Genomic DNA, 25,446 nt, shown 5'->3' on the forward strand with positions numbered 1-25,446 from the left:
AAGTTTTCAAAACTGTCAGTCCCTTAAAGGTGGCATGTTGGGTACCCAAAAATCACTAGTCACTCTTAAACTTTGGCTGGTGTCTTTGAGGAAGATGTAAAAACAAAGGGCTTGATCTCTTCTAGTCACTGGTGATTACATGGCATGTTTCATAGCATACTGGTAACTGCCTTGGATTGACCCCATCCAAATTACTACTTTGTAAATCCTGTGGTTGCTTAGCATGTAAGATTTCATGGGTCTTCAGCCTTAATGAGGGGGGAAACTATTTAGGTTCTTTGAATATCCTACTTGGTTCAAATTCTTCTGTGCCACCCATATAATGTCTAAGGCAAAATATACACAGTGCTCTACTTCCCATTTCAATGCTATAGCAGGGATTTAGTAAATTCCCTAAAATAAATGAGGGAGGGAGGGAGATATTCACATCAGCATTTCTCAGAAGTGCATAAGCAGTCAGTCAGTAACTGAACTATCATGAGTGGCTTTGCTGTGATGAGTAGTAACACTGTAGGTCTAACGGAGCTTTTATAGACGTAGCTTTCACGTTTTCTAGAGGTAGAATGTCAAGCTATAGAATCATGCAATCTTTCTTTCCTAAGGCTGATGGAATTAATATAGTGAGTCAAAGCCAGTTCAAAGGTAGGATTCAGCATATGGAATGCTACACCTGCTAAACAACTCTGCTACTGTTCTTCTACTCTTTCAACATGCTTTTGAGTGTGCTGTATCCTACCATCTTCAGAAGAGCAGCAGCGATAGGTTATCAGGTGAGGGTGAAGGAACGAAAGTCCAGTTGGAGTTCTAAATCCACATTGAACCTATACCTGGGTGCCCTCTGCTGTAACTGAGTAAACATTTGTTCAGTGGGTGTTACTGCCAAATTTATTTTGTATCAACATGCCACCCATGCACATATGATGTCACCAAAACAGTCTTCAAAAATACTAAATGAGAATCTGTATGTTCATACCCTTTGGATATCTTACGATTTATGTCTATTACTACTATGCAATATGTGCAGGGGGAGGGGGGACACTGCAGACATTAAAGGAAACTAAATGGAGGATAGTGATATCAAAACATGTCTAGCAACTTTGTTCATACACATTTTTTGTATATTACTGGATGTTTTAGACCCCATGTTCTGTATAAAACAGCGAGTTGCAGAGAGGTAGTATAAAATTCAAATAATACTTACCCGTTCTATGAAAACAGTTAAAGGGAGTCCCACGAAAAGTGCAGTCTGTTCATCACTCATCATCTGACCAACAGTTAAGAGCTAGGGATAAGAGCACACTTCCAGCCCTGAGGCAGCACCTATTTGCAGTTTTTCCAAGAGACTTCTCATCCTTGACTGCCATTTCCTGTTTGAATCCCCTATTAACTTAGACATTGCCACACAAACCACATCAACTTCCACAGGCAGCACACTGACTATGAGGTGATGTGCCAGTCAGTGCTTTAGAAAGTCATCTGGTTAACTTTTAGGAAATCAAATTAACCAAGTTAGGATCCAAGACTTAAGAGTTGTCTACACCTGAAACACTACAGCAGCACTGCTAAAACTGCACCAATGTAGTGCGTCTGTGTAGACACTACCTATGCTTAGGGAAGGATTCTCTCATCAACATAAATAATCTACCTCCCTGTGAGATAGTAGCTAGGTTGACAAAAGAATTCTTCCATTGACACCACTGTCTACACCGAAACTTAGGCTGGCTTAACTATGTTGCTTAGGGGTGTGGATTTTTCACACCCCTGAACGATGTAGCAGACAACTTTTTAAGCACAGAACAGACCTTAGCTTGTATTTAACACAATGCAAACTACTCTAACAGATCTTACTTTGAAATACCAGATAGGATAATTAGGTATTTTAAATCTCAGCTTAATTATGACTCAAACTAAGTAATTTCACCATGACAAAATCATTTAAGCGAACAGGTTTTTGTTTTTGTTTTTTTAACAAAAAAAAACTTGTATAGATAAGACAAGAACAGACTTTAATTAAATAAGTTTATTGTCTAATGTTTATACTTGTTACATTGCTGTTGTAAACTACAAAATAAATAATTTTTCTACAGGAATTGCTCATTTCCCCCATCTCCCGATTCTGAACACTGCTTTAGGAAGCAGGCCTCTGTCCTTCAGAATCACAAAAGCAAAGTGGATATGAAGTTTTAATGGCACAGTTTTCACAAGTACCTGTTAAATACAAAAGGTATAGGCCACCTGGTGGCATGACTGCACCTACCATGCAGGAAGCCCAGGGCTGAGAATGGAAGTGCTCTCTGGACCTTGCACATACAGCACCCCTCACAGCAGAACCAATTCACAGGTGAGATGAGTAGCAATCTCAGGTAAAACGTTTGTCCACCCTCATGGCTAGGAGTTGGGTGTCCAAGTGGATACAACACAAATGAATAGGGAATACTGAAGCACAATGATGGGGAAATGCACGTTAAAAAAGTATAAAAAGTAATTCATGTAAAATATAGATTACATACAAATTCTGTCAAGAACTTATTTAATAAGCTCAAGAATACTGGCGTGTGGCAATCTGCACTCTGATATTTTTTTTGACTAAAAATGGGGAAATCAATTTAAGATCTTAACACTGTGTGCACAATGTTTACTACTAATCAAACTCTTACATTTTACCATCTCACTGTAGTGTCTGAACAGCAAAGTAGATGCACTGATTTCCAGCATTACAGGCAACACTAGATCTAGTTAAACAAGATAATGTAAACTTTATTCTTAAGGCAGCTGGTACTGATGCTGCACACAGGCATTGCTCAATGCCCATTATGGTAACGGGACTTAGCACTTGAAAACAAAGAAAAAGACGACAGCATTATTGGACCGAGTGAGGCATGTTGTCAAAATACTTTCCCTTTCAAGCAAATCATGAAATATTTGGAAATTTAGAAAAATAAAGCACCCACTCCTCCAACTTCAGCCTGTTCTTTTACAAATATTTCAAAATACTGATAAATAATGGTGACTGCAAGCAGGATCCCAGTGCCTGATCCGATGGCTCCAAGAAAGTCTGCTAATACTGAGAGGGCACCAATGCACAAGCCACCAAATGCAGCTGCTGTAGGGATGTACCTGAAACAGAAAGTTTTCACAATTAATCTTTTCCATCCAAGGGTCTTGTTTTGCTTGTGCTATATCATTGTGTGTGACCAACTGAGGTAGCAACAGGAATGAGTGGATTCAGGCATTAGGAACTTCAGAGTTCCATTCCAACTCTGCCAGTGGCTACTGTGCTTTTGGTAAGTTGCCACCTATCTGTGTCAGTTTCTCCAACTATACAAAGTTAAACAAAAAATATTTGTCTACTTTACAGCACTGTGATAAGGACTAGTGTTTGTAAAAAAAAGAATTGGAAAAGGTTCAGAAAAGGGCAACAAAAATGATTAGGGGTATAGAACAGCTTCTGTATGAGGAGAGATTAATAAGACTGGGACTTTTCAGCTTGGAAAAGCGGCGACTAAGGGGGGATATGATAGAGGTCTATAAAATCATGGGTGGTATAGAGAAAGTAAATAAGGAAGTGTTATTTACTCCTCATAATTCAAGAACAGGGGGCCACCAAATGAAATTAATAGGTAGCAGGTTTAAAACAAACACAAGAAAGTATTTTTTCAGGCAACGCACTGTCAACCTCTGGAACTGCTTGCAGAGGGTGTTGTGAAGGCTAGCTAGTACTATAACGGTTTTCAAAAGGGAGCTAGATAGATTCATGGAAGATAGATCCATCAATGGTGTCCCTAGCCTCTGTTTGCCATAAACTGGGATTAGATGACAGGGCATGGATTACTTGATGATAACCTGTCTGTTCTTTCCTTTTGGGGCACCTGCCATTGGCCACTGTCTGAGGACAGGATACTGGGCTTGATGGACCTCTGGTCTGTCCCAGCATGGTCGTTCTTATGTTCTTAAAGTAGTCTGAACACATAGCATGCTACGTACGTGCTAAGTAACTGCTGGGACGCTAAAAAGAGACCAAAGACTGCTGCTTTTCAGTAGCTAAGCATGCTATTGATTTTGGGGCAAATTCTGCCCTTGGATACAAGTGTAAAGTCCACACCTGAGGGTAAAGTTTTTCTCTAGATTTTAAGGAAACAGTTAATTGGAGTCATTTTAATGTGTGATCTTCGACAGAGCAAAAGCTCACTCATACAGCAGAGTCACTTTTTAACTATTAGCAAACAAGAGCATTGTTTCTTTTGCACCAGATCTCACTATGAAAGAGGGGGAAGAGGCAAGATTACAATGAAAATCATCAGCAAGAGGGCACAGTAATTAGCTGCCAATTCCCTCCAATCAAGTACCTGCCAGCAGAAACACCCACAGATTGTGCTGCCGCAGACCCAATCAGAAAACACAAGGCTGGGATATAACTACAAGGTTTACAAAACATACATGAACACTGTATAATGTGATTAACTAAATGCCTTCCACTCCTATTTCCAGCACATTAATGGTCTTTACAACAATGGCAGCATCACTGTGCATTACCCAGCCTTTATCCAATGTAGTTTTCAGATATGCTTCCACACATTTGAGTATTTAATAACTACACGAACCACAGTTAAAGCATGGAAGAGACTAATGATCTTTCCAGTTACTCTGAATGAATGTAGCTTTCAACACCAATACCTTTCTAGAAAACATTCCACAACCCAACTAACTGTAATGCAAGTTGCTTACTTCAATCCTTGATTTTTAAAACACATGAGCCCATTCAGACAATGCTGCCAGATCTGCACGATGGAGGTAGCCCCTCACCCCACATCAGGGACAAGGCATAATGTTTGTTGCTTGGGCTCCAGTGCCATATACTGTGGAGGAAAAGCTGCTTCATGATATCAGAGCTCTGTAGTGCTCTGAGACAGCTGGGAAATCAGGTCGTCTCCCCTTTAATAAAGCCACGCATGGGACTCATCCCAAATTCCCCCATTCTCCTGTTCAAACAGGAAGCTTCCCTTCATCTATTTTTTCCCAACTCTTCCATAAACCCCTTGTCCCTCCTGTCTGCCTGGGCCCTATCCTTCCTCAACTAACATGACAGCATAGTATGGAACACAGGAGGAGAGTGAAAAAGTAAGTTGCATCTGCATCTTGCACTGGGCACAAATCTGAGTGGCTTTGCAGGGGACTCCACCTTTGGTTGACCCAATGTATTAAAGGTGTTAATTACATAGTACTGTAGCGAACTGCTGCAGAGAGCCAGCATTTCCTTACCTATTAAGCTCATGAACCATCGATGTATCCCTGTGGCCTCTCATCACCATTTGCTGTTCTTTCAGTTGCTTAGCAACCTGTAGACACACATTTCTGTCAGACTTCCACAGTGTTTTATAACCAGCTGATAGTCATACAGAATAATAGCTGTAATCTGTCAGAAGCTAGTTATTCTAAATTAGAGGCAGGATTTTAAAACACAGTATTTTAGAGTAGTTATCAGAACACTTACATCTTTTGCTGATGAACCAGACACCTCAATCCATGTCTTGGAGAAGAATGCACAGGATCCCAACATAAAAATGATGTAAACAATTACATGGACAGGATCCTCAAATATAGCACCCATGGATTCTGGGGGAGACAGGTAATAGCAGAGACCACCAACTGGGTAAGAGCGAGCAGGGCCACCACCACTGACATCCTACATGGGAGGAAAAAAAGGCAACTCATTATCTCTGGGACTCTCCTCCTTACTCACTTTATGGAGGTTTCAGATTCCTTTAATTAAGACAGTAGATACATGAACTTTAAAGAAAATTAGTATTTAAACTTTCCCCTTGTTAAATACCAAAACACTTGTTATCAACGTTATTTTATAAGTGACAGATACTTACTGCCCACTGTCCTAGTAAGTTTACTAAGAAGTTGCCACTAAACCGAACAGACAACATCTGGGAAATGACATAGAGGTTTGAAACTAAGGCAGACTGAAGAATGATGGGAATGTTGGAGGTATAGAAGAGCTTGATGGGATAGCTACTGTATTGTCCACGGTATCGAGCAGACTTGATAGGTAAATCAACACGAAATCCCTAAGAGAGAATTAAGAAAGGGTTACATTTATTTCTAAACCCAAAGGCATGTCACAACAGCACTCTTAAGATACAGTATTCACTAGATAACCTAGAATGCAAGGACTGAAATAAACAGCCTTTGGACTAACTTGTTTGTTTGTTTTCCCATAATACTGAACAGAATAGTGGTCTGGAATCTTCCTTGGATTGAGCCAAATATTTACACTGTCATATTTATGCACTTAAGTCATATGACTGACTGTAACATGGCTGTCCTATTTAGTATGCCATTTCTCCTAGAATTTTCATTCACTTAAACAAACAGGTTAAAATCACTTAAGAACTTTTTTGATCTCTTAGTAACACCTTAAATTAGTTATCATTTATGCCATTTTGCTTGACTTGGAATGTTAAAAAAATGGATGAGTTTCACGTTCTGATTTTCACTTGTTCACACAGTGCTACAATTGTTGTCCTACTTGTAATGAGGGGAATTGGATTATAAATTATTTGGGTCAGACAGAGTATTTTGATCAGGAGCTAGTACCATGGGGCTCCAAAACTAGTAATGTCTCTAGGTGCTACTGCAAATATAATGTTTACGTCTGATTTAAATAAAACCTTAAGGATATTTAGAATGTCTTATTGCTGGGTTCCATAAAAACTCTTGTACACAATCCTTTCCCACTTTAAACCTAACAGTACCCTTTTAAACTGCACTCATTTTGTAACTTGGATTTGGGAAAACAAAACAAAACAAAACAAAAACCTTACCAGCTTTTAATACAAAGCCTAACCAACCTCCGAAGATAGTTGCAAGCAGAGCATTCTGCTGTTTTCCGGCTATAGCTAATCTCCTAGACTGAACAGGCACGCTATGGTTTAGAAGCCAGAGATTTCAGTTCTTACAGCTTGGATCGCACCTATTCCACATGAGGGCACTCTCTTGAAACTGATCTCTCACAGAAACCCAATCATAAGTGTCCAATTTTTAAATATGATCAAACATTTACATAAAAAGGCATATTGCATAGCTGGATATTTAGAGAAAACTTACAGGACAAAAGCTATGCATCAGTTCCAAGATTCTGGAACAATCTGCACCAGTTATGTTACAGAGAAGTATGGCTCTCTGGCTGAGACTGAATATATTTTTTCAAGAGCTAACCATGAAAACAAACTGTGCTGTATTAAGTGTATTCTGTACACTGCAGAACCACTAAGATATGCAGCAAAATTATCTTTCGTTTCCAGCACATGAAAATACTTCAACTGAAAACATTAGTGTGTGGGGCATTTAATGGCAATGCTAAAGATCTCACAAGTAACTAATGTAATTAGTAGTAGCATTTATCACTGTTACTGTCATAGTGCCTGGGAACCTCAATTATAGACCAGGACCCCACTGCGCTGGGCACTGTACAAACAAAACCAAAATGTATCTGAATATCAGCCACAGGTCATTTTGGGTATAAAATTAAATAGCTGTAATGTCAAATGTCTGTTAGTGAAATGACAATATTAGAAAAAAAAATTCTTACTTTGTTACTCCCTGAAATTATAAGACAAATACTTGTTCCATTTTAACTTCTGTAATTAGTTCTTTCAACACAAGACTAATAAATTAAGAGTCTGGATCCTTCTTCCTTTTGTAATTAATTGCCCTATAGCTGCAGATTGCACAATTCATTTACCTGAAAATATATGACCACAGCAAACACAAATACTGTAGCAATCAGATTCATGAGATTGGGCAAGTTCTGTCGGTAGAAAGCCTCCCGCAAAGCACGGACTTTGTCAGTTCGTGTAGCCAGAAGATGGAATAATGCAATCACCGCACCCTCAAACTCCGTTCCTATATAAAACAAACCAGAGTAAACCACTCCATCTTTCTTTTTGAATTTTAAAGTAAAAAATTTCTAATTAACAAGGTCTGGTATTAATTTATATTTGAAAAAGTGCTGTACACGTGTTATGAAATATGTTGTACTGTAGTCCTATTAGAACATGTATGTTATAATGTAAAATTCCCTTTCCAACCTGCAGAATACCAGGACATTCAGGACACTGCCTTTGTGATAAAATCTATTGTTCTCAACCATGTAACAAAAACAATTCCCCCCCTCCTTTTAATGGAGGGGGGAGAAGTGGGGGAAGAAGAGGAAAGGAGTGGTAGAAAGGAGCAGCAAGCAAGCACAGTAAATAAAAATGCCAGAAACTGGAGATGCAATCAATTAAGGTAAAATTTGGCTTAGGATTTGGAGTTTACACAAACTATCTGATAACCTCTCAGAATACATAGAAGCAGCATTTCTCTTTGGCCAAGGCTGGTCTCACAGTGCAGCCATGGACACTGAGGGCATGATAATGAACTGAAGGTGGGATTCCCATTCTCCAAAATGTCAAACATACTTCAGAGTGTAATGAGGAGACACTAAATGCAGGAATGTCTTATTCACACACTGTAATTGTACCACAAACATCTCCTTTGAAAATACTAAATCCACTACCTTTTCTGTCTGTACACCACGGTGTGCGAGAAATAAGAAGCAGGATTCAGACTAGGAAATCCAGATTCCTGAGATCAAGGAAGGATTGGGGTTATGAGAAAAAAAAAATGTCTCCACTGCAACCACTAGAATTTAAAGTGGCAGAGGCAAACTTTTGGAGTGTTGTTCTTGAAAAAGTTACTCTTATGGATCTGTCAGTGTTTAGTCTCCATTTTTGGACAATGACTTTTAAAAGCTAATCAGCACCTCGCTAAACCAACAGTTCTATAGTTAACTGCTACTCCGTAGTACAAGAAAATTAATTTCTAGCACGCATGAAGTGAAGCTTGTGCTGTTACAGTTATCTGTGCAATGTACCTCTGCCGGTATTAATGGTAGTGGGACTAAAGGCCTTCCAGACAATGGTTTCACAGATGTTGGTAGCAATAAAGAGGGAAATACCAGACCCCAAGCCGTAACCCTTCTGCAGCAGCTCATCTAACAGCAGCACAATCAAACCAGCAACAAACAACTGTGGGGAAAGAAATGCAAGTAAGCAGAAACAAGAATAAATCAGTCAAGAATTTAAGTATTAAAAATATTACTGATTATATTTTCATTATAATGTGGGAGTATTCAACATTAAATGTAGATGTCCTATTCCTTTGTAACCCCCCAACACTGATTTAAAGTCAGCAGGTCAGGAATTTAAGAGCAAGAGTCTTCTTGCTATATTTACGTAACTTTTCAGTACTGACAATAATAGTCACATTGTTAAATAAATAATGTTTTCTACACAGAAGTGATGTGTTGCTTTCTTCCATTGTGCATGGACTGCTTTGATAAGATTTGCACTCTTAATCAGAAATGTCCTAAATACAGTGTCCACTGCCTTCAAAGCCGCCTACTCCTGTTTTAATATTTAACAGCTTTGACAAGTGGGATCAAACATGACCCACTTATTTGGAACATCTTGAGCATATTTAACCGCTGCTTGTATCTTTGTCCTTCTGGGAGATTTTATGCCTTTCACATATATGCATTACATACTTTTAGGATGCACTGTTTAAAATGTTAAGAACACTGAGGAAAAAGAGAAGAAAGCCAATGGTTTGTTAGGGGAAGTAGGAGAAGGGTCAGGATTTTCAATCCATCTATGCTATATCTGAATGTCACAGAAGTCCTTATTCATAGAAGAATTAATTATGTACCTGAATTATGATAAGCAGACAAATTCCAGCACCCATTTCAGCAGGATCTCCATACATCCCAGTCATGACGTACACAATGGCCTGCCCAATGGTTATAATCATCCCAAACACTGAAACAAAAAGAAAGCAACGCTCATTTATAGACAGCTGCTGAGTAAGGATGCCTTGTATCTAGCATTTTAGTTATACACACTGGTTTGCCAAGAATAGAAACGTTTAGTAATTTTAACCAGAACAATGCTCACATTTCTGGGCTCCATTGAAAAGAGCTCTGTCTTTCGGTGTATCACCAACTTCAATGATCTTGGCACCAGCTAACAGCTGCATGATCAAACCAGATGTCACAATGGGCGAGATACCCAACTCCATCAAAGTCCCTGAAGAGGAAGAAAAAGTATTAAACCACATCCCAAACCCCTGCACCTCTAAGGATCAGGCCTTCTGACCTGCAATAATTAATACATAAATAAATAAATAACCCCCTATTCTTCATATCCTTTCAGTCAAACACTTTCCAGTCTAGTGATGTTTCAAACTGCTGTCAAAGAAAAAGATCATTATCTCCTCCAAAACGAAGACTGCTGTGTCACAATCTGAAGTTTTGAAGGCAATGTGGAAGAAATATGTGTAGCCTTTCACTTCAAACATTTTTGTGAAACAACACTACGATCTAAACCTGGTGTGTACAGAGGCTGAACAGGATATGTAGTTAGTTCTCCAGTATTTCACAGTACTGAACTCTTCACTGGGGAAAGTCTTCCCCTGGATTCTCCTCTCATGTCAGCCCTATCACTCAACTGCTTGGTCCATTTTGTGGACCATCAGAAAGGTCTCAGAAGCCCACTGTGATTTATCACTCACCAATCAGAGAATCACTGAATTTCTAGCTGAAGGTGCAGGAGGCATTTAGGAAGGCAGAATGTAATTACCCACATTAAAATTTGATGAGGACAGCAGGATTAAATTGACACTTTTAAGAAACAAGTCATGTGGCTATTAAAATGTTCTGATTTTTGTATCATCTACTACCACCATACTCCTATCTCTCTGCTAGGATATTGATTTAGTATCAGCTCTGAAGGTAAGATGCTACCTATTGAAACAATACCTCCTGAGATATAGATATATGCAGTGTAGCTTGTAACAGTTCAGGGCAACTGCTCCTGAAACTAGTTTTAGCCTTCCGGCTCCCCAGCTGTCAGCTCTCCTGGGTAGAGAACCATGTCTCTCCTCATCCTGACCAGGGTTTTTCCAGACTGCACAGTTCCCTGCTTACAGTGTGAGTTACCCAGCAAGTCAGACTGCATGCGCTGGCCTGCAATGCTTTCTCCTCCGAGGCTACACACAGCACAATTGCACACAGTTAGAAGTTACCACACAGCCCTTTCTAAGTGAGCACATTTATACTTAAGGTGAAAGTATTACAGAGAAAACATTAAAAACAATAAAAGGACCTAAAACATGCTAATAAGCTTACAAGAGATCACCCCAACTCCAACAAGGGGTCTGGCAGGTGATCAGTCCTTCAAATCCCACCACAGGGTTTTCTGGGGTTACAAGTTCATAACAGCTGTTAGCTCATTCATCCTTTCCTTTATACAGTTTGGGCCTTTGATATCATCCTCATGTCTGCCGATCACCTGTTACAAAGGTCCTCTCCTCAGGGTGATGCTTCAAAAGGATGAGTTATTACATAACCAGCAGGGGATATACACCTCCCCCCAGAGATTTCCTGGGAAACACCTTTTAATTTCGTTGTCCCAAAAATTCATTCTTCTCTGGCACATTGTGTAAAATGATCCTTTGAAGCTCATAACACTTCCCAAGGTTTACTGCATTTATAATACAGTGGATTCCAAAGCTATTAAAACATAATTCAATAAGGTCTCCCAAAGATATTGTACATTTGGTCCTAAGCCAGCATTATAAATTGTGACTTTTTGAAGGTTTATCCATCCTTCAGCGAATCATAGGAAAGTCTCTCCTTTCTGAGCATGATGCAAGTTTAACTGTTTGGTCCAAATACTCAATGTTCCAAAGAACTAAAATTAGTATGTGGTCAGTTCAACATTTTATATTATTCTCATAGTCAGAATCTTCCTCATAGTTAAGAAGAAAAAAAATTTACAATTTTGATTCAAATAGGCCATATCAAGTCACCGTGTGTGTGTGTATAAAGTGATTAAAATGAGATAATATTCTGAAAAAAATATATATGCAAGCCAAACATCTACATTGCAGTATCATTTAGAGGCATCATTTGGGGCTCAGGACAGCATTACTTCAGGCACTGTGCAAATGAGAAACAAAGACAGCCCCAACAAGTTTGATTACCCTTCTTTCACTTGCAATGAATAAATATACTGTTACATAAAACTATCAGCAAAGTTAATTTAAAAAATAATAAGGGACCTAAACTGCTGCAGACTGAGAACACATACCGACCAACTAAAACATAACAAGAATTAGCAATAGAGGCAGCATGATCTGATAGACTGAGAGAAGAACTAAGAGCTAGGAGTTCTAATCCCAGCTCAGTCACAGTGCACTGTGATCCTGAGCAAGGCTCTTAACTTCTCTATCGTCAGTTTCCAGACCTGTGAAATTATTTGCTCATCTACTCTGTAGTTGTAGTGTGTGGCTTAATTCACTAGGATTTATAAATCATCTTCTACTCCGAGCATCTCAAAGTGTAAACTAGTATTATCAATAAGTGGGAATCATTAATGTGCCCCATGTATTCATATGGCAGGTTACCTGTCATACATATTTGAGATACCCTTTCCAAAAGTAGAGCATTAAGCTGAATTTCATTTGCTCCTCAGATGATGCCAAACTCCTATGCTAGTTTCAAAATAGAAGATACTTGTATTGGCTTTTGAAAAACGTTATGAATTTAGAGGATTACATCTGTCCTAAACACTCACAAAGTACTTAACTCTGACTCTTAAACTCCATGAAATCAAATATTTTAAAAACAATCTAATGTCTATCAATTGTCAATCATACCTGTTTAAATTAATACAATACCAGAGAGAAAAAGAGTGAAGAGAGATGACTAATCTACTAACCTCTGTTTGATGCAAGAATGACTCTCATCCAATAGAAAGGATCTGCAGAGTCTGATGACATGATTCCGAACAAAGGTATCTGTGAAGATATGGGTAATATTAAATATCTAGACTTCTCTTTAAAGCTAGACTGCACAAAGCACAAATAAATACATACTATAAAGAGTAATTGTGAACTGCTTTCAGGTTATAGATACGTTGCTCAGAATAATTTATTCCAACATTCTTCATGTTTCGGACATTAAAACCAGAGCATAAAGTTTATATGACAAGCAATACAATCCTCTGAAGAAAACCCAAAGCACAATATGAGAGAGACATACTTAATAACCTATACAAATTAAATATGCTGGTCTTCACATGTTGTGAAGACAATAAAATAGTAAATTCTATTGGTTTTGTATTTCACTGACATTTTTGCATCAGTGTTTTTGAGCTTTGGATGAATATATATAAAAAAGTTATCAGATTTGAAAATGAAAACAGAAAGCATTCAGTTGCTAACTTAACTTTACCTTTGGGTCCTAATATTGCATTTCCTTGCAATTAAGGGATATAGCACAAAACTAACACAAATATTTTTGCCAATGATTAATTCCCCAATCACAGAAATTAAATATTTAAAATCTTTTAACTATGAAAAGTACCATGAACGGAAACAATCATGAATTTAAGTCAATAAAAGCCAGCATGAAAATTAACTTCGTCTTTCAGGTTTTGATACCATATATCAAACAGGCAGAAGAACGGCCATACAGGGTCAGACCAAAGATCCATCTAGCCCAGTATCCTGTCTTCCAAAAGTGGCCAATGCCAGGTACCCCAGAGGGAATGAACAGACCAGGTAATCATCAAGTGATCCATTCCTTGTCGCCCATTCCCAGCTGCTGGCAAACAGAGGCTAGGGACACCATCCCTGCCCATCCTGGGTAATAGCCACTGATGGACCTATCCTCCACGAATTTACCTAGTTCTCTTTTGACTCTTGTTATAGACTTGGCCTTCACAACATCCTCTAGCAAGGAGATCCACAGGCTGACTGTGCGTTGTGCAAAAAAATTTCATTTTGTTTGTTTTAAACTCACTGCCTATTAATTTCATTTAGTGACCCCTAGTTCTTGTGTTATGAGGAGTAAATAACACGTATTTACTTTCTCCACATCAGTCATGATTTTATAGACCTCAATCATATATCCCCTTAGTCGTCTCTTTTCCAAGCTGAAGAGTCCTAGTCTTATAAATCTCTCCTCATATGGCAGCCATTCCATACCCCTAATCATTTTTGTTGCCCTTTTCTGAACCTTTTCCAATTCCAATATATCTTTTTTGAGATGAGGCAACCACATCGGCAAGAGTATTCAAGATGTGGGCCTACCATGCAATTATATAGAGGCAATATGATATTTTCTGTCTTATTATGTATCCTTTTCTTAATGATTCCCAACATTCTGTTCGCTTTTTTGACTGCTGCTGCATATTGAGTGGATGTTTTCAGAGAACTATCCACAATGTCTCCAAGATCTCTTTCTTGACAGGTAAAAGCTAATTTAGACCCCATCATTTTATATGTATAACTGGGATGATGTTTTCCAATGTGAATTTCATTTGCCATTTTGTTGCCCAGTCAACCTGTTTTGAGAGAAGGCATACTCTCTCTTGCTGCTGTTTTAACAGTGCAGACCAGGAACTCTTGATGTAGGTTAGAATTTTGTTCTACTTTACCTGGAACTGTTTTTTATTGGTTCAGATTATCTTAATTCTAAAAGTATCATGAACAATGATTATTCCGTTTTAACTCTGCTTACTTTCGAGACTGTATGGGGGGCTCCGTTGGTTTATACACCTTCACCATGTACTGTTACTTGTTCTCTCAGTCTTGATACCATGTGAATGCAGTATTTCTGCATATATAATTTGGTCCCTACAGATACTAGGAAAGAGTTTTAAGTTTTGACTATAGTAGAACCTCAGAGTTATAGATACCTCAGGAATGGAGGTTATCCATAACTCTGAAATGGTCCATTACTCTCAACAAGACGTTATGGACTTCAGCGGGGCAGTTGGGACTGGAGCCGCAGGGCTGGGAAATGTGTGGGGCAGGATTCAGTGAGAGGGGGACAGGGGTTGAAGGCGTCTGATCCTAGGGGCCACCAGGGCTCCTGGCGGGAGGCTCAGGGTTTCAGCCCCACGTCTCTTTTCTGACTTCAACCCCACGGGAGATGTTGGGATCTGGGCTTCATCCCCGTGGCTCCGCTCCTGGTTTCAGCGGAGGGGGGCGGAGGGGGACTCAGGGCTTTAGCTACAGGGAGAGCGCTGGGGCTGAAACCGGCGTTCCCCTCATAACTAAATCCCTGAGTCCCAGCAGCCCCCAAAGGGCTGAAGCCAGAAACAGAGCCACAGGGCTGAAGCCCCGAGCTCCAGCGTTCCCCCCCAGTCTAAAGCCCTGAGCATAGGTACTCCAGAGGGTCAGAAATCCAAAGAGCCACCCCCACTGGAGCCCCGACACCTCCCCCCTGGGTCAGAAGCCCCAAGCGCCACCCCTGCTGGAGCGCTGACACCTCCCCCCTCTGGGCTGCAGCCCAACCCCTCAGTGGCTGAAGGCCATACAATATTTGCTCTTTTTTGGGGTCTGTGCTGCTGCCTGATTGACGACTTCCGGTTTCACAGGGTGTCTGGTAGACCAGTAAGTCCATAACTCTGGTGTTCGTTATCTTTGAGGTTCCACTGTACATACAAGTTTTGTGTAAATCTCTATGATGGAGAACTGCACGCGTCATCACATCTTCTAAAGCTTAACAGGTAAAAATCATCTGTTACTGATTGGTTTGTTGGTTCAGAAGTCACACTTTTTCTCTTAAGCTACTCTTTGGAAGCAGTTCTTTAACCCTTGATGAGTAGGGCCCTACCAAATTCATGGCCGTGAAAAATGCATCACATACTGTGAAATCTGGTCTTCACTGCGAAATCTGATTTTTCATGTACTTTTACGCTATACTATACAGATTTCATGGGGAAGACTAGTGTTTCTCAAACTGGGGGTCCCAACCCAAAAGGGGATTGTGGTGGAGGATTGCAAGGTAATGGTACAGAGGTCGCAGTATTGCCATCCTCACTTCTGTGCTGCCTTCAGAGCTGGATGGCCAGACAGCAGTGGCTGCTGGCCAGGCACCCAGTTCTGAAGGCTGCGCCTCACGAGGAGCAGCGCAGAAGTAAGGGTGGCAATACCATACCATGCCGCCCTTATTTTTGCGCTGCTGCTGGTGGCGGCAGCAGGGCTGCCTTCAGAGCTGGGCTCCTGGTCAACAGCTGCCATTCTCCAGCTACCCAGCTCTAAAGGCAGCACTGCTACCAGAAGCGTTGCAGAAGGGTGGCAATACCACAACCCGCTTGTAATAGCCTTGAAACCCCCATCCCTCATAGTCCCTTTTTGGGTCAGGAATCCTACAGTTACAACACCATGAAATATCAGATTTAAATATCTGAAATCATGACATTTATGATTTTTAAAATCCTATGACTGTGAAATTGACCAAAATGGACCATGAATTTAGTAGGGCACTATTGACGAGGTATTAGCAATTTTGAAACCTACCTCAATTATGGAAAATGTGTGTCCCAGGAATCTTGTCAGGCTGAAATCTACATTCTTCTGAACTAAACTACTTACTGAAAATTCAGTCTATACTTGTTTCTTCCCTATTTTACTACTGTAAAGCTTCCACTATTCAATACACATTTAACAGCTCCATAGTTCTGAAATAACATGTTCTTCCCTCTCAGATAAACATTTTAATCGCTCCCCAAAAGAAAACAAGTCAATTTTAAAAGACTTCCTTCGGCCTCTAAATAGCCTTTCACTGTTCGAAAACTTACAGATTGTATTTTGTGGATCACTTGAATATACACATTACTCAGTGAATCTAGAATGGTTATTTTATACACTACAATTTCAGAATCAGTGTTTTAAAGTGCAATTTAAAAGCTCTGCAAAACCATTAAAAAAGGGTTTTAATGGCCATTTATATTAACTTTGTGCAATTTTTAGAGGAAATCAGGGGTAGGTGTGAAACCTGAACTACTTTTAACTTCTTTTTCAAATGAGACTAGATTTCATGTTGACAACTCCCTTCTAAGGTCTGAAAATTAGGGGGTGTAACAAGTTGTTAATTTTCTGGGGGGGAAAAACAGTATGAATTTTAACAAAGGACACTTCACAAGAGCAAGTTTCATTGACAGAACTACTTAAATGTTTAATGTAAAACTATAAAATAACTGAACTGGTACAGATATACAAGGAATCCTCACTGCTCCAACGTTAAAAATAAACATTATATCCTCTTGCATGTCTTAGAGAAAGGGGTGTGCATGTGTGCGCATGCGCATGTAAAGAGGTACATACCTGACAGCACACTAAGAAAATGAATAACGTGATAGCTGTCCATAGTACTTTCTCTCTGAACTGGATCTATAAAATAGAATTTAGAAGAAGTGGATTAATCACAAACCTGTGTTAACACTACATATTAGAGATCATAATATTATATGACATAAAATGCTATATCATGTAGAGTTCAGAGCCAGAGTATTCAACCATAACAGTAGATTTCTAACACTGACTGATTAACACTGGTTATCTGATATATCTAATGTGACAGTAGTGAAGTTCCTATGTAATAATTGAAGAATACTGATATGTAAACTAGCTGTTGAGTTACACAATCTAACCTACACTGGCATTAGTGAAATGTTTATTATACATCTATAATACATCAATTCAAGAGGGACTGGGACAGAAAAGCAATACAATGGCCTCAAAAAAGAACATCCTAGGACACACCTCCCAGAACATACCTGAAAAACAATGGGGAGAATTATTAGCTTCAAGGATCCTACCCCGTTTTCCAATAGTTTAGGGTAGTCCTCCATCTTTTTTGCACTCATATTTTAAGGCACCTCCTGTGATAACTAAAATCCATTTTCCCTCTGGCTCTACAAGACTATGGTGACACTTCAGTATCAAAGAAAACACAGCTTTGCATCATCCAGTACACCCTTAAGCCACAAAAGAAAGAAAAGTTTCTTTAGCTGTGGTCTGACACTGAAGGAAAAAGGAAATGAGCTTTCTGAGGCCATAGGCCAGACACAGAAAAAGGTCATCCAGGTACTATCGCCTGAAACAACCACCAGTATTTAAATAACATGCAGTTACCAGATCAGATATGCCTGGACACTTCATTCCTTTGACATTATCTCACCTACAGTTGGTGCAAAATGAGTGACTTAAGTGTCCTCCTCACAGTGTTTTCAGTCTGATCAAGTTCTCAGTTTAGAAAACATCCTGTTCAAACAGATTTTAACTATGTATACCAGGGGAATATGAGCCACAGCTATCTGTTTACAACTAGTAGTAATTACTTCCATTATTAACATATCCAACCAAAACTCACAGACGATGCTTTTTCATAAGAGAGAAAAGCACATTTCTTGCTTTCACGGAATACAATGGGAAAACTGACATAAATAGCAGGAGAATTGGATGCAACTTTCACACATATTAGAAACTGACCAATGACCTGGAAGAAAACAAAATCTTTACTGATAAAGTTTGCAGATGACACAAAGATCGGGGGAAGTAAATAATGAAGAGGCACTGATACAGAACAATCTGGATCACTGGCTCAGCTTGACAAAGCCCTGGATGGGATGATTTAGTTGGGGTTAGTCCTGCTTTGAGGAGGGGGTGGGACTAGATGACCTCCTGAGGTATCTTCCAACCCTAATCTTGTATGATTCTATGATACTTGGCAAACTGGATGAGGGTAAACAATATGTATTTTAATGCAGTCAAATGTAAAGTTCTACATCTAGGAGCAAAGAAACGTAGGCCATATTTACCAGATGGGAGACTCTATTCTGGGAACCAAGACTTGGGGGTCATAGGGCTAATGTTGTGGCCAAAAGGTAAATACAACCATTGGTTATATAAACAGGGGAATACTGAGTACGGGTAGGGAGGTTATATTACCTCTTATTTGACACTGGTGTGACCCCTACTGGAATACTGCATCCTGTTCAGGTGTCCACAAAGCAAGAAGGATGTTGATAAATTCGAGAGGGTTCAGAGAAAAGAGTCATGAGAATTATTAAAGGAAAACATGCCTCAAGGAGTTTGATCTGCTTCGCTTAAAAAACTGAATTTAAGGGTTGATTTGATCAACTTGATAATAGAAGGTGTCAGATTCAGTCGAGTGTCCCCTCTCTGACATGCATTAGACTGCTGAGAGAGAACCCAACTGCTGAGTTCCTGGACATTTTAAGCCTTCAGTGCCCAGCCATTACTACAGTCTTTGAGTCCTTAGGAACACTCTTGGGACACAGACCCTCTGTGACACTGCACGCCAAATTATTCATAGTGATGTTATCATGATACAATTATAGCATAATTCTTATGTATTTTATGCAAGATAAGTCATGTGAGGTATCATTGGGCAAGTTATAATTTGCTGAATATGATTATCCTATTTGTATGCATATATCATTTTTGTTTTTGAAGTTATGAATGTTGACTATGTATTTCAAATGTAGTTACACTGGGGTAACGCCCACTATACAAGATGCTTTCAGTCTAGACAGTGGGTGGGGAAGGGCCTATTCAGGGCAATGGGCCATTAGGAAAAAACCAATAGGCCTTATCTCCCATCTGGTGAGCCTTCCTGAAAACACTACAGCTAGCCTCCGAGTAATGGCTGCTATGACCTTACAGGATATGTGATGAGACACGTCTCTAGACTTCATCTTGGGATGTCAGTATTTTTCCATGGACTGGTCTGGGAACCAAGCTTTGAAACAAAGAGTTCCCGCCATATGTAAAACCTATATAAGACAGGGAGTGACGTAATTTGGTGTTCTTCACTCCCCACCCAAGAAGACTCCTGGAAACACCTGAGGGACAAAGATGAACTGGGGAAAGTGTTGGACCCAAACTAAAATGATTTCTAGCCTGTGAATGAAACACATGGGGATTCCAAGCTATAAAACAAGTGCAGCTTGCCCCTTAAGAATCTGCAGCCTGCTTGTATCATGTCTCAGGGTGAGAATCTGCTATTCACATCCGATCTATTTAGTATATTACACTTAGTTTGCATTTTTTGGTTATTTGCTAGGTAAGCTGCTTTGATCTGTTTGATATCACTTAAAATCTATCTTTCGTAGTTAATAAACTTGTTTTTGCTTTATCTAAACCAGTGAGTTGGAGTGAAATGGGGGGAATCATAACTCAAGGGCAAAGGCTGTTGCATATTCCTCTCCACATTGAGAGAGGGGGCAAATTTTATGATCTTATGCTTACAGTTCCCTGTGCAGCACAAGACAGTATAATTCTGGATTTATGCTCCAGAAGGGGTGCACACCTGGGGAGCTGGGAGTTGCCTTAACTGTAGCTTTCCTATGCAGGGTCTAGTCAGTCAGTTTTCGTGTAACTGCAGCTGGGTATGGCCCTACCTGTATGTATGCTGGTACAAATGCAGGCTGGAGGGCTCTGTAGCTTGTCACAGCAGTACAGTGTGAGAGGGAGCCCAGGGTCAGGGGGCTCAGTGGTACCCCAGCTCCCAAGACTGCACCCCAGAGGTGCCATCCTAATAGCTGGAACCCACTGTCCAACCCTTGGGCTCAGTACAGATCATTTATACTCCCTCATAGCTTAAATACACCCACTCCTAGAATTATACCCAAAGGTGAGAGACTTCGGGTTTACCTATTCCAGGGTCTAAGTGGTAAGTGTACAACACACACAGACACTGACAATTTACGTATTCTGTGTGAGATTATGAAGTCTTTGCAAGCACCTATATCAGACTGCGCGCACCACTTGATAATAAGGCTGGTTTTACCATCTTTACATTCCCACTGTCTTTTAACCTCCATCTTGAACTATAATTCCTGAGATGTGCTGGCCTGCAGCTATCAACAGACTTGTTAAATTTCGAGGATTGTCCATCTACATGACAAAGAGATGGCTGCTTTTCAAGTCTGAACTCAAAGGCAGAGGTAGCCTGGCCACAAACCTGGCAAGGGTTTCTGGTCACCTGTTGAGGGGCACACCCAACAGAATAGACTGGAAGATTATTAAAAAAAGGAGCATCTTTGGCGACAATTTTCTCCAGCTCAAGAGGAGGGAGAAGCAATCCAACATATAGGGGGCTGATGAAGCTAGGGAACCTGACTACCTCCCTGAATACTGAGGAACCACAAGGACTCCCTAGGGAAAAGTGAGCTAGAGAGGGACACTGCTAAATTATCTGTACTCACATGCTTTATCTGTTAAGTAAAAGAGCAATGGTATTAGATCCTGTACAAAGTGTCTGTTACCTGCTTTATACTTGCCACAGGCCTCCTTGCACAGTTAAACAATAACCCAGAAGGCTCACACCTTTGGGTGGAGTTCTGGAAGTGGATATGCTTAACCTATGGAGCAGTCTGAATGGTCGGCACTGAGCCCAGGGGCTAAACAACTGATTCCAGCTCTCAGGAGGGGGTGCTAGACAGAAGGTTTGCACCCCAAGAGCATATTTAAGGACCCCAAGGATGGGGTATTGGCTCAGCTCTATTCAGGCTCTGAAGGCTTAAAATACCCAGGGACCCAGTGGTTGAGTCCCCTCACAACAGTCTACTGAGTGACTGAGGGGGAACATATGATAGAGGGCTCTTCAGCCTAACAGATACAGGTATAACAAGATCCACTGGCTAGAAGTTGAAGCTAGACAAATTCAGACTATAACTAAGATGGAAAATTTTAACAGGGATAGTAATTAATCACTGGAACAATTTACTAAGGGTTGTGTGAATTCTCCATGACTGGAAATTTTAAAATTAACGAGATGTTTAAAAGATATGCTATAGTTCAGACAGGAATTAATTTGGGGAAGTCTCAGATGATCACAATGATCCCTATAATAATCTATGAATTAACCCAATACAAGCAAAAATCAAATGCAGCACTAACCTTTCTTTCAGGCTTCTGGATTTCAGGTAAAACTGCACAGAAAGGCTTAATAACTTCTAAAAATTTAACTGTTTAAAAAAAATAAAATAAAATAAGTTTTTCAAGCAGAATAATAGTGAATAGTTACTTATCTCAGCACACACTTTCTTACCTAGGATTCAGCCCTTTAAATATGCACATTAACTATTTGTCTGACATTCAGAAAAATGAGTTTCATGAATAAATTCATACTCTTACCACTCTCTGCAAATTCATGACTTGCACTGATCCGAAGACAGAACATGGCAAAAGTTTGAGATGGAATTTAATGGTTATTACTAAGAAGGTCGGTCTTTTCCCTCACATTAGGCTTGGTGTCATTTTTATACACTCATGAAAGGAAGTATTATATATAATAATGACAGTGAGCTGGAACTTAAACATTAACTGAAGATGAATCTCTGCTGTCTTTCCAAGTTAGGTAAATACAGAGACAAGATGTTGATTTATAACAACACTAAAATATGCATAGGGAAAAAATCATCCAAAATCATATAACAGAATGGAATTTCCCAAAGTAGTTACTTAAAAGAAACACCTGTGATTTTAAACCCTCTAAAATACTAGGTGTAATCAGAGCAGTGTGGGATTTTAGTCCCTTTAATATTTGATGTGGTTCTGCCTAATATTTCTATCTGAGAAAGAGTGAACAAGTTAGATAGTATGATCCCTTTAACTGGAACAAATTCCAGAGCAAAGAATGATTTTTTTTTTGGCCTCCAAAGTATGTGCATTATAACAAGCCACATTAGGTATAAATATCAGCAAAGATCCAGTCACCAATCCACCCACCCATAAATATGCAGGCAGAACTGAGATGATCCCTTTTCTTATTTTTTAATCTATTGGGCTATACTTTTACACTTTAATACTTGGTACCATGAAATAATAAGACAGATAATTAAAAAACATGTTTTGTTTATAAAGCTGAAATGATTCTATTGTTGGTAAACTAAAGTCAGAAAATCTTAAAAAATCCAACATGTGCCAAAAGATTAGCTGGATTATTTTGGCCTGACAGCGAACAGAAATTTGGAAATTAAACAGTCAGAATGAGATTTCAATTTTCGAACTATATTCTTCTCTCAATGTGTTGCTTCAGCGTGTTCAGTGCATACAAACACACAGTACACATAGAGCGAGGCCACAGCTCCCATACAGCGGACCTCAGCCAGTCCTATTGTACAGGCATGGTGTCACTATGGCAGGCATGGCCCCACTGGCCATGGGTGGCACTTCAGCAGGCAAGGGCAAAGCCTCACTCAGGCTAGAGTGGTCAAAGCCTCCTGATCTGCGGAGAACAAGCAAGTTGGACAAACCCACAGAAAGATCCACAGACCTGATGGTTCGTTTCTCCTTGCCTGGGGCAGGAATGTTCCACAGGCATATTCCCCAGTGGGTTAGCCAGGCAAAGTCACGCCCTCATGGGCATGGTGACCCACAACTTCTCCCAACATATTCCTCCCCTACCTCCCTTGTAAGTCACAGTCTCATCACCCTCTCCTGTCACAACTCCCCTGTACCACCTCCCTGCAGCCAAGGCTTGTTCCTCCCGCTGGACAGCTCCAAGCGCCTCATCCTAGCGTCGCTATCGTCCGAGTGTCTGTCAGTCTGCCCCCTTCCGGTCATCCCATGCCCTCGGCCCGGTGTCCCTCGCTCAGGTCGCCTCAGATGCCGAGCCCGGGGAGCGATCGGTCGGTCCGTCCCTCCGACAGGTCACCCCCAGATGCTCAGCCCGGGGAGCTGTCCCGTCCCTCTGTCCCCGCCTCACGTCGCCCCCGGGAGCCCAGCCCGGTGCCCGTGCCCCCCGTAGCCCCTGCCCCCAGCCTCCTCTGTCCCCGCCTCACGTCGCCCCCGGGAGCCCAGCCCGGTGCCCGTGCCCCCCGTAGCCCCTGCCCCCAGCCTCCTCTGTCACCGCCTCTCGGTTCCCGCGTCTCCGCCCGATACTCACTGCCCATGGCGGCGGGGGCGGGCCTGGCCAAGGGGAGTCCGGGCTTCCCCTCCCCCTGCAGCCTCCTCCTCGCTCCGAGGCGCCGGCCGCTGCCAGTCACGTGACTGCCGGCCCTATTCCGCGACGCACGTACAGTCAGGACCCCTTCCCACTACCGGTCCGGTAACGGATCAGGCAGCGCCGTGGCCACCCACTTGCTGAGCAGTGTACGTGTGGGAATCTGGGGGAGGTGCGGGACCCGGCACAACAGGCACCATTCCCCTTTCCGGGAGCGACCCTTCACCCCGCGAAAATGACCCCATTCCGTGACCCGTTAAGCGGACCAGGGCAGATGGCTCAGGCGCGGGAAAGACGCCTAAACATGTTCAAGGACCCAAAGCGTCATCCCCGGCGGCTGAGCCGCAACGGGTCAGAGGTCAACGTCTGCGCCCCCTTCAGGCGGGGAGGGCCCCATTTAACTTTGACCCCAGAACGAGCCACCCCCCCCCCAGGTTCCAGCCGGGGCGCGCTCGCTCTCCCCGCCACCGCTTGCCCCTCCCCCCTCGTGCACCCCCTAGGGCCCGATCGGGGGGGGGGGGGCTGGAGAGGCAGCAACCGGCTCCCCCCATGTCAGGGGGCCGGGGGAGACGTGGATATTTAGTCTTGACTGAGACCTGCAGAAGGCTGGCCCTGGGGTGGATGTGCGAGGCTGGGGCACCGGAGAGGCGCGCTCGAGGGGCCTGGACCTCACCGGGGGGCTGTGAGAATAAATACCGTAGAGACCGCTGGCTCTGTCTGCACTAGGGCGGGGGTGATGCCCCTGCTCAGGTACCATCCCCCCACTCGCTCTTATTGAGGGAGGAGAAATATAAACCACACACATCCCCACACTTCTAAGGGCGGGAGCTACCTCTGCAGCCCGGCTCAGCCATACCTCCACTATAGTTAAACTGCTGTTTATATTCGCATTAGCTCAGGCCTTGTCTACACTACACAGTTGCAGCGCTGGTGAGGGGGTTACAGCGCTGCAACTTAGGATGTGTATGCACCTGCAGGGCATTACCACCGCTGCAACTCCCTGTTTGCAGCACTGGCCATACACCCGGTCGTGCCTTGGGTGCAGAGGATCCAGCGCTGGTGATCCAGCGCTGGTCATCAGGTGTAGACACTCACCAGCGTTTTTGTTGACCTTCGTGGAATAAGCAGATATCCCAGCATACCTGAGGAAGCCTCTCAATTAAGCAAACTCCACTGCCCTCCAAGCAGGTCTCCTTCCCCGTGGTGTGCTCTGGCGTTCCCCGACCCCCCCTCCAAGCAGGTCTCCTTCTCCGCGGTGTGCTCTGGTGTTCCCCGACCCCCCCCTCCAAGCAGGTCTCCAGCCCCGCGGTGTGCAACAGTGTTGCAGCGTGGCCACATCTAACACCACTTGCAGCGCTGGTTGCTGTAAGTGTGGCCACTCTGCAGCGCTGGCCCTATACAGCTGTACGAATACAGCTGTAACAACCAGCACTGCAAAATTGTAGATGTAGACATACCCTCAGGAGATGTAGGTATACCCGAGCCAGGGGTCATAGCTCTAGCTGGAGCCAGCCCCTGTTCTCGAGTTAAGGTGCAGATGACGATGGTTTTTCCTGTGCTATAATGAAACC

The 25,446-nt window shown here is 41.8% G+C and overlaps 1 protein-coding gene across 3 annotated transcripts; it reads right to left on the bottom strand.

Moving 5' to 3' along the window:
• Positions 1-2,005: 2,005 nt before the first annotated feature.
• Positions 2,006-23,950, bottom strand: SEC61A2 (SEC61 translocon alpha 2 subunit). 3 transcript variants are annotated; one of them, XM_030568272.1, is made up of 12 exons: positions 23,819-23,950; positions 21,829-21,896; positions 17,227-17,292; positions 12,828-12,906; positions 10,002-10,133; positions 9,757-9,866; positions 8,924-9,077; positions 7,751-7,911; positions 5,877-6,074; positions 5,492-5,683; positions 5,260-5,336; positions 2,006-3,117 (listed from the first exon to the last, which is right to left on the bottom strand). In XM_030568272.1, the coding sequence occupies exons 1-12, from the start codon at positions 23,823-23,825 to the stop codon at positions 2,931-2,933; spliced, it is 1,431 nt and encodes a 476-aa protein (XP_030424132.1). In that variant the 5' UTR covers positions 23,826-23,950; the 3' UTR covers positions 2,006-2,930. The 3 variants fall into 3 exon arrangements, with proteins under 3 accessions (XP_030424132.1, XP_030424220.1, XP_030424041.1); XM_030568360.1 differs by lacking the exon at positions 23,819-23,950 and adding an exon at positions 18,853-18,895; XM_030568181.1 differs by lacking the exons at positions 21,829-21,896; positions 23,819-23,950 and adding an exon at positions 17,679-18,458.
• Positions 23,951-25,446: the final 1,496 nt, after the last annotated feature.

The sequence above is a fragment of the Gopherus evgoodei genome, chromosome 1 (assembly GCF_007399415.2).
Source record: "Gopherus evgoodei ecotype Sinaloan lineage chromosome 1, rGopEvg1_v1.p, whole genome shotgun sequence".
In the NCBI taxonomy this organism is placed as follows: domain Eukaryota; kingdom Metazoa; phylum Chordata; order Testudines; family Testudinidae; genus Gopherus; species Gopherus evgoodei.

What these genes read in the sequence shown, in the direction of transcription:
- SEC61A2 (XM_030568181.1), bottom strand. Translation starts at nt 17,768, where the DNA reads ATGAGTGCAAAAAAGATGGAGGACTACCCTAAACTATTGGAAAACGGG. An exon ending in ACTTACTAGGACAGTGGGCA is followed by an intron (nt 5,684 to 5,876) that starts GTAAGTATCTGT and finishes CCTCCCATGTAG; the next exon opens with GATGTCAGTGGTGGTGGCCC. An exon ending in ATGGTTCATGAGCTTAATAG is followed by an intron (nt 3,118 to 5,259) that starts GTAAGGAAATGC and finishes TTTCTGTTTCAG; the next exon opens with GTACATCCCTACAGCAGCTG.